Source organism: Sylvia atricapilla, chromosome 3 (assembly GCF_009819655.1).
Source record: "Sylvia atricapilla isolate bSylAtr1 chromosome 3, bSylAtr1.pri, whole genome shotgun sequence".
In the NCBI taxonomy this organism is placed as follows: domain Eukaryota; kingdom Metazoa; phylum Chordata; class Aves; order Passeriformes; family Sylviidae; genus Sylvia; species Sylvia atricapilla.
Window position 1 is genome coordinate 31076297 of NC_089142.1, and position 15742 is coordinate 31092038.

General features: G+C 37.6%; 1 protein-coding gene across 3 annotated transcripts in view; it reads right to left on the bottom strand.

Annotated features, from left to right (window-relative positions):
- Positions 1 to 15742, bottom strand: part of COL12A1 (collagen type XII alpha 1 chain) — a 100091-nt gene that overhangs the window by 60222 nt on the left and 24127 nt on the right. For all 3 annotated transcript variants that reach the window (XM_066315028.1, XM_066315025.1, XM_066315027.1), the window contains 4 exons: positions 5877 to 6146; positions 3941 to 4207; positions 1828 to 2020; positions 246 to 367 (listed from right to left, as the gene is read on the bottom strand). In XM_066315028.1, coding sequence (XP_066171125.1) covers positions 246 to 367; positions 1828 to 2020; positions 3941 to 4207; positions 5877 to 6146 — 852 coding nt within the window. The remainder of the gene's footprint in view (positions 1 to 245; positions 368 to 1827; positions 2021 to 3940; positions 4208 to 5876; positions 6147 to 15742) is intronic.

The window sequence follows — 15742 nt, forward strand, 5'->3', positions numbered from 1 at the left end:
ACAGGTTGCCTGTGTTATCATCTTTATAAGATCATCTGATGGGTGCAGAGGACTAGAACTGGGAACTGAGGCATGTTTTATTGTCGTTTCAGACCAGGGCTTATGTCACCAGGGAAGGGAATATAATGAATCCTGTAAACAAGTATGTATGTACATTAGAAAAACAAAAAGGAAATGTAGTAAACTTTTGCCCTCTTTTTAACCAAAATACAAGACTTCCTTTTCTTCAATTCAGTCATGCTTACCTCTAGATAAAAATGGCTCCGTAGTAGTATCTGAAAGCGTGGTCATCTCTTGTCCAACCAGAGGGTTGCTCTCTCCTCCTTCAAACATCCCAAAAACATTTACCTTATAGGTAGTTCCTGCCCTGAAATAGTCAAAGAGGTGTATTTTAACTAAAGTAATTTCGCGACTTAAATGCTCAACACTTCACTTATTGAATTCTCATGAGAACAAAATACCTCATGGAAAAGAAGGTGCTAAAACATGAAGCCCAAATACTGGCTCTTCCACAAGACATTGATGTTTCAATAATTTAAAAGCTGATTTTACACTCTATACTTAAATGTATAGCCTTCCTCATTCAAGTTATTTAATCCTGTGAAGAGAAATTGCCCAGGCAGAAGAGGAAAACAGAATACCTGGTTACCCAGGATATGGAGAAGGCTGAGATACTGAATTATATTTTTGCCTCAGTTTTCACTTAAAAGTGCCCTAGCCACAATGCTGGAAGGTCACAGAGGCCAAATGCAGTGACTGAGAGTGATGTCTGGGCTGCATCACAAGAAGTGACCAGCAAGTCAAGGGAGGTGATTCTCGCTCTCTTTTGTGCTCATGTGAGACCCCACCTTAACTGCAGCATTCAGCTCTGGAGCCACCTATATGAGGAGGGCTTGGACCTCTTATAATGGGTCCAGAAGAAAATGAAAAAGATGATCAGAAGGGTGATCCTCTGAAGACAGTCTAAGAGATAGGGTTGTATAGCCTAGAGAAGAGAAGGTTTTGAGGAGACCTTATGGTAGGCTTCCAGCACCCAAAAAGAGCCTAAAGAAAGCTAGAGAGGCACTTGAAACAGGGACATGTAGTGATAGGACAGAGAGTAACAGCTTTAAACTGAAAATAGATTTAGATCAGGTATTAGGAAGAAGCTCTTTACTGTGAGGGTGCTGTGATACTTGAACAGGTTGCCCAGAGAAGTTGTGGTTGTCCCATCCCAGAGCATCAAGACCAGGTTGGGTGGGGCTTTGAGCAACCTGATCTACTGGAAGGTGCCCACAGCAATGAGGTTGGAACTAGATGATTTTTAAGGTCCCTTTCAACCCAAACCATTCTATGACTGCATGATTCTTTGACATAACGATCTTATTTTAATTATATTTAATATACTTGCCTAACAGATTTTGACTTGGTGTGAAGCCTGTTTTAAAAATCCAAGCCTCTGAGAAAATGAATCAAGAGCTAAACTAAGCATCTTTTGAAAAACATGTGACAAGAAACTTTTGAGAGGAAACTTCAGAAATCCCAAACATCCTTCAGAATTCCATTATCTTCCTCATATGTGAAATACAGAATACAGCTCCAGCCTATATATTTGCCTCCTTCAGTTCCTGTGAGACCACAAGTGATGTAAATAGATAATCTTAGAAAGAAACCTGCCAGGTACATTTCAGAGATGACATAACAAGATTTTCATAGCTAATTGACAAAATTACTTGCTCAACTTACAGTAGATTTTGCCAGGCATTTCATTTTTAAACAAAACCCTAGGCTAAAGTTATTTAAAGGAAACAAAACAAAACAAAAACGAACATCAAGGAATGTCCATACCTAAGCTCCTCCAATACCACTGTGCTGTCATAAGGTCCCACTATTAATTCTCCAAGACTCCCATCATCTTCAGTAGGGTGGAAAGTTACTTTGTACCCCTTCACTCTCCCAGGGGCTGGCTCCCAGGTTACTCGGAAACTTGACATAGTTGAATCAGAAGTTCTCAGATTTCGAGGTGGCTTAAAGGGAGAAGCTACAAGGGTGGGAAACAAAGATCTGGTCTTAGGTAAGGTCTGCACATAGCAAAAAAAATCAACAAGTATGCTTTTAAGTATATATATTTATATGTGCAAATCTACCATTAGTGACAGTCCTAAACTCTGTTCCTTTCTTTAGACACAATGACAAGTATTAAGAGATGAAAGATGGGATTCCTGACATTTAATTTTAGCTATCTAACCAATAGATACATGAGCTAAGTGTATTGTTGAGGTTCCCTCTGCAGTCAATGTATGAAGGGATAAATTGCCTGGCAGCTAAAGCAACTTCACCAACCAGAGGTGTGGCAGTGTATCAAAAATCTTCTGAGGAGTGCCAGCCAAACAGCTTGAGGTTTTTAGGTCAAGAGCAACTTCCTCAGAAGACTTACAGCTGCCCACTGCAGGGCAGTACACACAGACAGAGCAGTTAACAAGCTGTTGGTTTTTTCTGCATTTTGCACAATTTTTGGTTGTGTGCAGCTCTAAAGTGTAGTCATGGAAAATAATACAGCAGTGTAACCTCAAGGTTAAAAAAAAAAGGGGGGGGGAGGAATTAAAGTAAACAAAACTTTACCACTATAGCTTTGACATGAAAGAGAGACGAAACAGAGTTTGCCTTGTCCCTGTGCCTATGCAATTGTTTAGGCATAGCTGAAAGATCATAAATGTCCTCAAATTGTGAATTCTGCTGAGAAACAGTAGATGCACTCCCATTCACAAAGAAAAGTACAGATTCTCTGTCTCATCTCTCATCATACTCCCTGAATTTTCATGACAGCTTCAACTAAAAAGATGGCTTAGGCCTCACTTGCTTCCAAAGAGTGTTTACCACCACAGTTATTTGCACTTAAAGCAGAGGCATATCTGTATGAAGAGTTCAAAAATCAAAAGCAGATGGATGATCTAAAATTTATCTAAGTAGAATTTTCAGCATTAAAAAAATAGATATTGGTCAAGAGCTGATCAAGTTTTCATGACTCCTTTATATCAACCCCATTTTAGGTTAAGAAGAAACCTTTCTTCAGTAACTGAGGTGCTAATACTAATATCTTCACTGTTAGGATACCTTTATCTTACTTCCTGTCATTCAATATAACATTCAGAAAACAGAGAACAGCATGAACTATTTACAGAGTACCTCAGTGAATGGCACTAGTGGCACACAGGCAGAACATTTTAAAGAAGTTTTTCTTTTCATAATAGCTTTCCATCTATGGAAGGAGAAAACTGACACTAAATCTAATTGATCTGAACATCTAGAGAACACTTCCTTACAAAATGCAAGAGCAGCATCACATTCATACTAAAGGTAGGGTAGAAAATTAGTTTTACCACAAAAATGCCTTCACTGAGACTTAATAAATGTTTTAGAGTTTCAGTTTCTGAGGGAGAAGACAGCCTATCCAAAAGACCATGAAGTCAGACTTCCACAGATAACTCTCCAAAATCATCTACTCCCCATTTTTAGTACCTTTGGTTTTCCACAGAAAATATGGTGACCAGAGAAGACAAATCTAAATTACAGGATGCTGGGTAGCTATTTAATCAATACCCACAAGCAAAAGGCAAACTGTGCAATGGCTGACAACACTTGATTAAGTAGTCTGTCTTCCTCACAAAACACCTTGTTTGACCTTCTGATGATAACATTTCAAAAGAATTCTAGTATTTTCAAACAAATTTTACACTATATTTACACCTTTTAATATCAACAGCAATAAGCTGTGCTCAGGCTATACCACAATGAAATTTCAAATAAATCAAAATCTCTTCTCGACTAATAACATTTTCTTCAATTTGCCTGTCAATTCATGATCTTGGCAGACTCCACCATGCTTGTCTATGTTTCCTGATTATTAATTTCAAACACAAAACTTGCATTATGAAATCCTCTACAACCTTTTGGTACATACCTGTTGTTCCTTCTCCTTTTCTTGGTTTCCCGTGTCCAAAATCATAAATTGGAACAACAGTTATGTCATACGTAGTCCGGGGCTTGAGTCGCTTTAACACTGTGCTGGTGGCAGGAGCATTTACTCTTCCAGACATTTGTCTTCCTCCGCTGCGGGGTCTGTAGTTCACACGGTAGGACAAGACTCTCCCAGGAGGAGGCTGCCATGTAACTCTCATTGTATTTTCTGTCTCGTTGTCTACTGTCACAGTCCTGGCATTTGGTGACACTTTTCAGTGTAAAAATATGGACAAATTTTTACTTTATCATATGCAGATATATTCTAATGCATGACTACAAAATTAGATCTGCTGTATTAATAAACTTGTCCTTCTTAAAATTACAGTATTTGATTGTAGGGAACACATATGGGAATCTCACAGGCCATTGTTAATTATTTTTTAATTGTAATGGGCTAAACAAACAGAAGTGTGTTTTTCACTACTGAGATAAAAAAGGGGGAAGTATAAATCTCATGCTGACAAAGTAGAATTGGGAGTTTTATTTAGTCATGCTTCTCAGTAATTCATAAATAATGGATTCAGCACTCTCAAATGAAAGTGATAAATTATAAAGTCATTGATTTCCATGAACACAATGTCCTATGGAGTTCAGATATTCTAAGTTTTGATATTACGAGTCTGATAAGGTGCTGTTGAATACCTAAACAGCTGGCTGTTGAACCCCATGCAAACTGTCCTTCAAATAGAGGTGAGTCGGTTTCCAAATGCTTGGAAAATCACTCATCACCATAGCATAAGTGCTGAAATAAGCCCATGAACTAATAAAGCATTTTCTCTACAAATTGCAGCATTCAGCTTCTAAGAGATATTTTCCAGACTGTACAAATGGTATAAATAATCCCGAGTGAACTGACAGGTATGCAGTGCTGGCTGTCAGCCAAAATAAGCCATCTAGGTTTTGGCAAAGCTGAACCTACTTGGCATGATGGAATCGGTCAGTATTTCATCACACAGTAAGGTAGACTTTGTAGTTCCTAGGAACTGACAATTTCAAATTGTGTGTATACCAGAAAGATATAATATTTGTTTCAGGCTCTTAGCCCCAGGTCTGGGGCTATTGATAGGCCTAATAGCAAGTTCCGTCAGTCAGCACACAGAGTCAGAACAAATGGTATGGCTAGGCTGCCTACGTAACCTGGAAAAGCTAGAACAGCTAGTGTTGCTGTGCTTGAACGAAGAAGGAAGCTGTGGGACAGCAGTCTGCTTTGACTCTGGGGAGTCAGCTCTTACTGACAGCAGCAATCACTACTCTTGCAAAACCTTAAGAACTGCACTGGGTCAAGGACAAAGGTTAGCGTAGTTCAGCAGCCTGTCTCCAGCAGTAGTCAAAACAGATGCTTAGGACAGAGCACAAGAACACGTAAACACACATGATGATTCCCTCCCTCAGGCTTTGTCTTCACATGGCCCCTTAGGCAAACAACAGAAATGTCAAGCCTTATCCAGGACATCCCTTCATTCATTCTGACTCCTTTACTTGCCAGTTCTTGCTATAAAGAAATGAGTCATCCCTGGTCACAGTGTTTTTTCACTTTGCCTACACTGCAGGAGAAGCTTGAGCCTGCTTTGACAAATATAACATATTTCACACCAAACCTATAAGAGGCCGAATTCAGAGTAATATGTAGACAAAAGCATATCTTTGAAGTAATTCTTGCTGAATCCAAACTTATATGACATAGAAGAGATTTTGTGGGTTTTTTAATGGTCCAGCAAAATGTCAGAATTGGCTGAGCTGAGGTGGTTTGGGGCAATTTCATAAAAACAAAACAAAACAAAAAAATTATGAAGAAAAATAAGGTCCGTTTTTAAAAAAAACCTTGTAATTTCATCAAAAACATAATGTTACAAATGGTGGTAATGTACTCCACTTACCATCAGTAAAAGCCTCTCCTTCTACTGGGTCTCCTTCTCCACTGCTGTAGGCTGCATACACTGAAAATCTGTATTTAGTCTCTGGCTCCAAGCCTTCTACCACAGCATCCACTGTATTTCCAGGGACTCTCTTCTCTCCCATGGTATCATCATAAAGTGATTTCCATACTATCCTATAATGGTTAACTGTTCCTGGAGCTGGTGTCCATGATAATCCAACTGTAGTGTCAGTTATGTCTGTGGTAACCAAATTACGTGGTGAACCACGTTCTGCAAGAAAGAAAACAACAAATTCTCTCTTAAACACAAAAAGCAAAAGTTAGCAAAGTAGAAATGTAAAAGTCAAATGAGTTAAACCAAACTTTTCCCATCAATATTATTTTCAATAACATACAATGGCAGTCCCGAGAGAAAATAGATGAAGCATTTCAACAAAAAGCTTAAAGCTAACTTTAGGCTATGAATGATCCTGTTCTTACCGTGTAAGATACTTAGCAGTCATGCTTTAAAATATGCAAAATAAAAACAGCAGTATTCAAAGACCTGGAATGAAGCCAGTGCTTAAATATGGTTCAGATCACTTAGGTAAATTTTAACTCTCAAAAAAACAATTTTATTTCATTCATTCTCATTGTTATGTGAATAACTTTTTCCCTAGGGTTAAATAATGGAGACTTTTCACAGAATCACAGAATCTGTTGAGTTGGAACGGACTCAGAAGGATCATCAGCTACTGGCCTTGCACATCTCCATCCCCAGGAGTCACATCATATTCCTGAGAGAATTGTCCACACACTTCTCACGATCTCTCAGGTTTGGTGCTGTGACTACTTCCCTGGATAGCCTGTTCCAGTGGCCAACCACCCTCTGAGTAAAGAACCTTTTTCTAACATTCAACCTAAACCTCCCCTGACACAACTTCAGGCCATTCCCTTGGTCCTGAAGAGAGATCAGTGTCTTCTCATGTCTTCACTCTCATATTTAATTTTCCATCAAACAGGACCCCCAGAGGGTTCCTTCCTGTGGCTTTCCAGCATTTCATTCCCTGCTCTGTCCATACATCCAGGGTTGCCCCATCCCAGGTGCAGAATCCAGCACTTTCCCTTATTGAACTTCGTATGGCTCGTGATTTCCCAGGCCTCTGATCAGTCAGCTCTTTCTCTGACAGCTTTATTTTGTTATTTATTAGTACTAGTATCTTCCAGAGTCCCATTTACCAAATCAGCTATTTCATTTTATGTTCACAATTAATTTGCAGTGTGTTTACATCATCCCACACTTATTGTAGAAAACACTCTCCATCTTTCCATTCATAAGACCTGTATCTCTTTCCTCTCTGTAGTTTGTTTCAGACAGCTTGGACCAAAGGAAGCAGCTCATTAGCCTGTGAAATCTAGTTGTCAGACGGATATGCAAGTCTCACCTAACACACAAGAATAATTCTCTGCTTAAAAGTGCAGCTCATTGGTCTAAAGTAATGCATTGAAAGGAGTGCCTTTATTTAATGTTTAATGTACATTTACAACATATGTTCAATTTTCCTATTGCAATCGCTTGCTTTTGATGGCAGGAAAGGAGCATTGACCAGTGGCTTTAGTGCAACAGCCTCATCGTAGCAAAATCTGCAAAAGGGCTCTATGAAACCAGATCCACATAGACAAAGAAGTACTCAGTTTTTTGGTGTGTATTCTCTGTGGGATTTCTCTCTGTCCAGGACATTTCTGAGAGACTCTTGTTTAGCAAGAGGACTTAAACACTTGGGGTGGCCTCATGGCATCACACTTAAGTTTTACCCTCACTGATAAAAATATATCCTTATATTAATCCATAGCAGCCACAGAACCAGAATCAAAATTCTTTGAACACGGAGAAATTCAATATTTATCCAATTTCCACTATTTAGTTTCATTGCAAGAACAGATCTCACTACATTCAGAAACCTGAAGCAGTTTCAGGCTGAGTAACAAGGTAACAAGTTGCTCAGAGTCATATACTGAGTTTTCACTTTTTGTATTCATTTGTCTTTTCCACCACAATCTGCAACATTTCCAAACACAATCCCACTGGAGCAGAAAACATATTCTGTAGAAAGTTTTGCTTTAGAAACATCTCATTGCCCGTGCAACTTCATTAAAAGTGAGCCAACTAATTTCACTTGGCTTAAAGATGAAGAGAAATTAATGTCAACTTATCAAAAATTCATCAGCTACACAGAATACAGAATCAGAGATTACCATAACAATCACAAAGATGACTATCAAATGCAACTAACAGAACATGTGTTGTGGGAGGTTTCCGATTTTAATTCAGTCTTAGGGACATTCCATCGTTTTTCAGGAGACAGTTCTTTTTCTATCCTAACTCTGCATCAGTTCTTAAAATTGTACCTTCAAACTGGTTTTTAGCCTCACAATATAAATTACCACAGTTTATGGCATCTTCTTTTCAAAAAAAAGATTAAAATACAAAGGGTTTGGTAAAGTTCACTTATCATTTCACAACAGTGATTCCATATATTGAAAAAGTTATAGTGAAAAGGCCCAGTTCAGCTCATGCTTCATGAAGTCTCACCAGATTCAGTGACTGCATTAAATGAAAGCCAGGGCAGAATCTGAACTCCAAATAACAATTTTCCTGGAAGCCTGAAAAAAAGATTTGCCTTCAAAAGTAAATTACACCAATTTTTCTGTCTGCTCTTAAGCTCCTACTCTCAAATCTTGGCTTTTTCATCCAATATAAAAAAATATTAAGGCAATCCAAATGGAAAAAATATGGAAAACCTAACTTGATAGAATGCACAGATGTCTCACAATAAAAACCTTTCTTTCCATATTTTAATGTAATATAAATATACAAGTCACTTTATTTTGGCTACTTTAAAACATAGCTCTGCCACAACATGATTTCAGTATTCAAGTATCTGCTACCACAGCACAATTTTTTGCAAGTCTACTCTTGGATACTACAGCCAATGATATATGTTGGAAATACTGCAAAAATAACTTCTTATTTAAAACCCTTATTGATTAAGTCATTATTGAAGTCATTAAATAACAGAGGAAAATAATTTGTTTGGAATGGATTATAATGAACAGCAGTTACTGTAATATGTTGGTTGTGAAAGAAATATTCTTTGGAACTAAATGTCTCTTTTATAAGGCAAGGTAAAAGAGGGAAAAGGAACTGGGATTTCTACCAAACCACTAGAACTAAATGGAAAAATTTTACTTCAAATAGTTGGAAACTGCTGACAAGACAACTTACCTACTAAGGGAAATTAGACTTTTTATATGTTACATTGCAACTGAGAACATTTCTTTAACATAACACACTAACTTGATTTGCACCTCACGTGTGAGGTGGAAGTTCAGTCACAGCTTTTTTCTGCTTCACTTAATCTCCCAGAGTGGTTTTTTCAAATTCATTATTAGGAGAACAGCTATGTTTAACATACAGTCCAACTGTAAGTCTTAAACTGTTAAGGTTCCATGAATATTATCAAAGCTGCTACACTCAGAGTCAAAAAATACATTTATGCTCCACGATAACACTGGTATAACATGGTCACTAACAAACATTCAATGAGACCTATGAAATATTCAGCTCGTGGATTAAAACAAAATACCTGTGTAACTTGCTTATATTTCATGTATACACAAAAATCTACACCTGAACACTCTTTTTTTTTTTTTTTTTTCCCTTTGGTCAGTGTGTTCAGAAATGCTTGTTAAACATCCACATCTTGCCTGCTTGTTTAAACAGGATGGTTAAGGTGCATGGAGAGACAAAGCACATCATAAGAAAAAAGTGCTGTCTGGCTAGCAAAAGATTCCTACTTTTTCTTGACTAGAAATGGAAGCTAATATCTGTTCATCACTTCCTACAGCCCCCAAGGCATCAGTAAACAATGATGGAGTTGGTTTTTTAAATTGTTCTCTAGCAGGCATGAGGTCCTATGATACTCTGCAGCATCAAACCAGCTGGTGTAAGCACAGCTGTAAAACCATGGTGAGGTAGGTAGACAGGAAAAAAAAGTGCTTGCACTAACAGGTCAGACCCTTGCCTGGGAGAGCAAGCCAGGTACCAGCTTCAGGCTGTCAGATTCACTTTGGCAGTTTTTAGCTCAGAGCACTTTTTGCTACCTACAGTCCCCTGTACATCTCTACCATCGCTTAGAGCAGACACACTTTCAAAAGTTCACTTGGTAACTATCAGTGAGGTGCTTTTATATGCTGTTCTGGACTTCTGAAATGTCCAGTTTCCATAATAAGTTTTTCCACTGTAGTGTGCCAGAGACACAATATGATATTAAAGCAGTTTCCCTCTGTCCACTTGGCTTACTTCCCGTAGCTCTCCAGCAATCACTGTTGTTATTGAACACAAGACTGAATCAGCTAAAATTAAAATGTTGACATTCATAAAAATCAAATGTCCTTATTCAAATGGCCTTTCTCCTCAGAGACATTTACACAACTCCAGCTGATCTCAGTGGGATTTTTAGATGCAATTTGGACCCAGATTTTAAACAGCTTTCTGTATATTTTTTGAAAACAGGTTTCAAAAATCAATCTGCAGTTGTAAATTTTCTGCAGAGCCATGTTTCATTTAAGTTAAACACAGGATTTCTGTAAGCCAGCATCCTAAAATGTCAGAATCAACTAAAGAAGACTTTGCTTGCAGAGGCATAGACCAGAATGTTCTGGCCTGAGTCCTGCCTTGTTTACAATGGGCAAAAGTCAGGAGTATCCCATTGTGTCAGCAGGCTAGATTGCCACAGCGAAGGATTCAAGTGGATGCATCAGATGAGATGATGGCAGGATCACTTCAGTGTTAATCCAACGGTCAAACTCTCCTCAGCACTGGAAAGCAGTCACTTGGGTGGGCTGATATCCCTTCCCTCAAGACATAAAGTGCTTAGCAACCAGTCCTCAGGCAAGTAGACAGGGGATGTGGCCATGGTGTTGAGGAAAGCCAAAGACTTACTACACAGAGGCATCCTCACATGACCCCATTAGAACAGATTTCTTCTTCTCTTCTGCAGAAAGGCAACAAGATGCCAACTAGGAGAGTTCTAGCCCAAAACAGAGGAACTTCAGCCAGAGCACTCCTGAGTCCCTGATCTAGGATAATGTCAACAGGTGTTCACATTCAATCCCTTTAATATCCTGTCTTTTCCAAACGTTATTCATTTAACACTGGGTAGAAATATCTTATTATTATTCACAGAACCTTCCCCCATTGGGTTTTTTTCCGATACATGTTTCATTTCCTATATAAAACTAAGATACTTTTCCTCAGATTATAAAGTCAGTTTCAAAGGTCACACTCAGAAATCTTGGAATGTATAATTTTAAAAATGCATGATGCAGCATTAAATCTCCTGAGGATACAGAGTCCTTGTTTGGAAGGATGGAAACAGCACTATGCCATCTGACCATTACGTAAAGTCCCCATGATATGCTAAAAACCTCATTGTAAGAAAATGTCCCTTGAATTTGTACTATTCTGCCTGTAGGAGGTCATTCCTTTCTAAAGCATTCTTATGTTACTACAGAAATTGCAAAAAAGAATCATTTATTTACCAAAGAACTGCTATTCATTTTCTGACCAAAAAAGAGCCCACCTCCAAAATCTCCCAGTCTAAACTATAAGAAATATATAAAACAGAAAATCACTTAAAACTGAAAATGACCCAGTCAAGACATTTTTTTTATGTATTGTTTTAGTACAGCCTAATTCTCACAACACAAATAGCTACTCCTCAAACATAGGATAGATGATACACTGAAACAAAGATTCTCTTTCTAAGAGAGAAGACACAATGACATAATTATCTCTCAAATTTATTTATACTCTTCTGAATATAATACAATATTCGTCTTTCTGCTTATTCTAAAAAGCAAAAAGATAAGAAACAAAACGGACTGACAGCTCTGCTAATGGAGACCAGCAACCTCACGTATGCCAAAGAACTTTGTCCTTTTTTACCAGCAGTGTGTCTAGCCTAAGATCTTCACTGATATAAGTGGAAATACTTGGAAATTTCTCAGTGAAAGCAAGATAGAAATCTGATCACTGAATATTTTTCTGGGAAAAAAAAAACCAGCCCAGCTTTCTTTTTAAATTTTTCTGAAATTCGTATTTAAAAGTGCAATGACTTCCCTGATTACAGTCAGTTACTCAAATATTCTTAAAACCCTTCTGAAAACCATATAGCTGCCAGCTGTCACACATAAAGCAGATCTTCAGCTTTCAAGATTTTCAGACATTTATTAGGATTAAGCATTTCTGTATTGATTGCTTAATCTAGCAATGAATTTGTTAGTCTTTAAAACAACTGCAAATTATGAAAGTTAATCTGTTTAGCAGCTAATGTACAGTATGTTCTTTTCATCTAACAGCATGCATTTGGGCAGAAAATCAAATTCTTGCCAGACTTAAAACCACTTCTCTTATTAAAAAACAGATTAGAAAAACAGTAGCTCTCACAAACTGCTCGCTGTCTGCTGCATTTAGACTCACCACCTTTACCGTGTTTCTCATTGTATTTTATTTCTGGTGTAAAAAGACTTGGGTAAAGATCATATGATCCCAAGAAATACTGAAAGCCAAATGGTTTGTTTGGAGTGTTTGCAGTTAAGAAAAAGACTTTTCTTTAAGACATTCCATGGGTGTTTCTTGCTTGTTCTTCAATCTGAATTACATAACATCAAATATAACCATCAGTGCAAATTTGTTTAGTTCCCCCAGCTGTCACAAGCCCTGTTCCACTCCAGGGCAAATGGCAGCCTTCAGTGATTTAATTTACTTTAGCAGTTTCAACAACTTTGTGTGAGCTGAGGGGAATCATAGCCAAAAAAGTATGTCTGAGGAAAATTTTTCCATGGCACCTTTATAGAAGTGCTCTAACCAAAGCTGCCCAGTGACGGATTTCCATGCACTTTTGAAAGTGAGAGAATAAAAGTGGAGAGTTTTCTACAGCACATATTTTGTACATGCAGTTATGTTTAAAGCAGTATGAAATATAAAGCTCCAGAATTTTCACCTCTGGATGGTACTTCATAATTGTAGACAAAATCGGCTGGTGACTGAAAGAAGTCATATAAAAGATGAGAACTCTACAAGTTTCCTAAAATCTAGATTACTGAAGAAGAAAAGTATATTCCTTCAACAGAGGGGAAAATGCAGTATTTCCTTTTTCCCGCTCCAAAAAAACCAAGAAATAAATCCATTCTCTCTGAATAACAATTACCTGGTAATGGAACAGCACTCTCAGAAATGAGTCATTTTCTGATTACTCATTTGCTAAACTCTCTACACTGTGTTGTCTATGAACAGTTCATAAAATGCTGATCCTCTGGCATGTGTTTATCTTTGGGCTGGACCAGAGAGCTATGCAAACAGTTTATAAAAGGGATTATCTACAGTTACTTGGGGGAATATTTGCCCTCTCTGTTTTGTGCAGAGAAGCAATAAGGGCAATCATATGCTTAGCAAAGGGAAAAACACAAGGAGAAACTAAGATTACCCAGATGGCAAATGATATCAAGTACACAGAATCGTTTCTGGGTTTCTGAGGATTGATTTTCCCGCGAATCCTGAAACAAACAAGCCACTTCAAAATACTGCAAAATTACCATACAGAGCAAAGCAGAGGAACAGGGGGCAAACAGTAACTGCTTCAAAATATTTTGGAGATAAAAAACATAACTGAAGGGCCTTCAGTGAATGCCTGGGCAGACACGTCCATGCATATCAGGTTAGAGCAGCCTAAAAAATTTTTAGCTTTTCCCTCCCTGCTGAAGGATACTCTTGTCTGAGAGTAACTGCCCATATGAGTTCTACTACTGCATGCAGAACAAAATAAATCCTTACTGAAAACAGGAATGTTTGCCTACATCCTTAATCACAGGAGACCATTTAGTGATTGAGTAAAATTCCATAAACATCTGAGAGTTTGGATTTTTCATTTCCTGCCACTTGACTATAAGATAGTTGGAGAAGGTACTGTGTCCAGCTCCTCTTTTCTCACTTTCCTATTAGTGCTGAAATGTTCTCTACACCCAAACTGATTCCTCTTAGGCTACACATCAATTCCATGAACTAGCAACCATCCCAGTTTGAAAGGCAATCTCAAGCCTAGCTCCTGATATGATGAGCAACTATGGCACCACTCACTGAATAGGTTTGGTGAGAATTCATATGGTGAAGACATCAAGTAAGCCCCATAGGGATTCCTGATACAGAAAAATGCTTAAGTCCTCAGTCTTTCTGGGTTGCTGGCAATGAAAAACACACACCACACTATTTTGTTTCTCAGACACCATGGCTCATGGAAAAACTAACTGAAATACTAAACACTTTTTTATGCTTCCTTTCACAGCTTTTTTATCATTACTGTTGATAAGTTTATTTCTCCAGAAGTTAAGACCTATCCTATTTCCAGCCTCAGTCAGAAAAGTTATTTCAGCTACTCATTAGTCAAGTATTTACTTCACTGACCTGTGTAACTTTTCATCCTGGTCCAACCATATTTATTTTAGCTTCACAGCCAGAATGACATCTTTTTTCATGTAAACTTCCATACTGAGCTTTGAAATTTGAATGTCACCTTTCAGTTCCAAAATTGCAACACTTTCACTCCTTATAGTCTGGATTTCTTTAGAGGTTTTGTTATTTTATCCTTCACTGTGGTAAGATAGAGCCATACCGTGAAATAGTGTCTTGTTTGCTGCAACAAATGTTCTGAAAACCTTTCATACTGTTAGTCAGAGAGACTTTTAAAATATCTATGACTGTGTTCAGAGAGTCCTGGCTTAATTCAAATAGTTTTATTGCCCCATGAAACTGCAGGTATGCTGATTACTGAAATACATGGTAGATATTCCATGAGGAAATATCATTAATTAGGTCTTTGCTGTCATACAAAAAGAAATTTATATTCTGTTCTTTCCCTTTGATCACCTAGTAAGGACTGACATCTCTACAGTGCTCTTACTAACATTTTATCTAATCAAGAAAACTTAAGAGACAGTTTTAATATGAAGAGTAATGTTTTCTGAAGACTACCCTGATAGGATTTTCAAATTCAGCTGAATCTTCATAGTCATAAAGCTATACATATAAAAATGGTAAGTAATTTTTATTTGGTTTCCTCCCAGCTGAAGCACTGAATAAAAAGTCACTCAGTTGAGTGATAGGATGCTCCTTTATTCATACTTATCCCAAGACAAAATCCGTCACTGAATTTTTAATGTAATGTTTTAAATCAATTGCTTAGAGCAAAATTTCTTACAGGAATGCTTCTGTGATTTTTTTAGTTCAACACCCATTTTAAACTTCATCTGGTTGCATATAAGCCCATTCCTAAGATAGATGCAAATATTCTTTCAAATTTTTTGGCTCTTTAATGAATGTCGAGGATATTTTTCTTCTTATTAACAATTTAGCAATGCAGAAAGTCCAAATAAGAAACAAATCCCTCAAGGAGGACACAGGGTAGGGAGCACTGAAAAGACAAGACAGTTTGTACCTGAGATTGAATTCTGTTTTTCTGAAGATTTTGTCTTTTGGATTCAACAGTATCTCATTCACTGCTCTCTCTAGGACATGTTTTAACTGAAGCTCTAGGCAATGCCCTAAAAGGCTTTTCTTTTGCTCAAGTTTTATGATAGGATAAAAAGCTGAGCTTACTTTATGAATTTGAAACACACTTTATGTCTTCGCGACTCCATGTTAATAAAGAAGTTCTCCTAAGTTTACTGCAAACATATTCAATGAACATGTTTCCACCAAATGTAAACAGCTAACTTGGTCAAACCTTTACTAAAATTTACTAGGTATGACCCTAAGGAAATGAACCATTC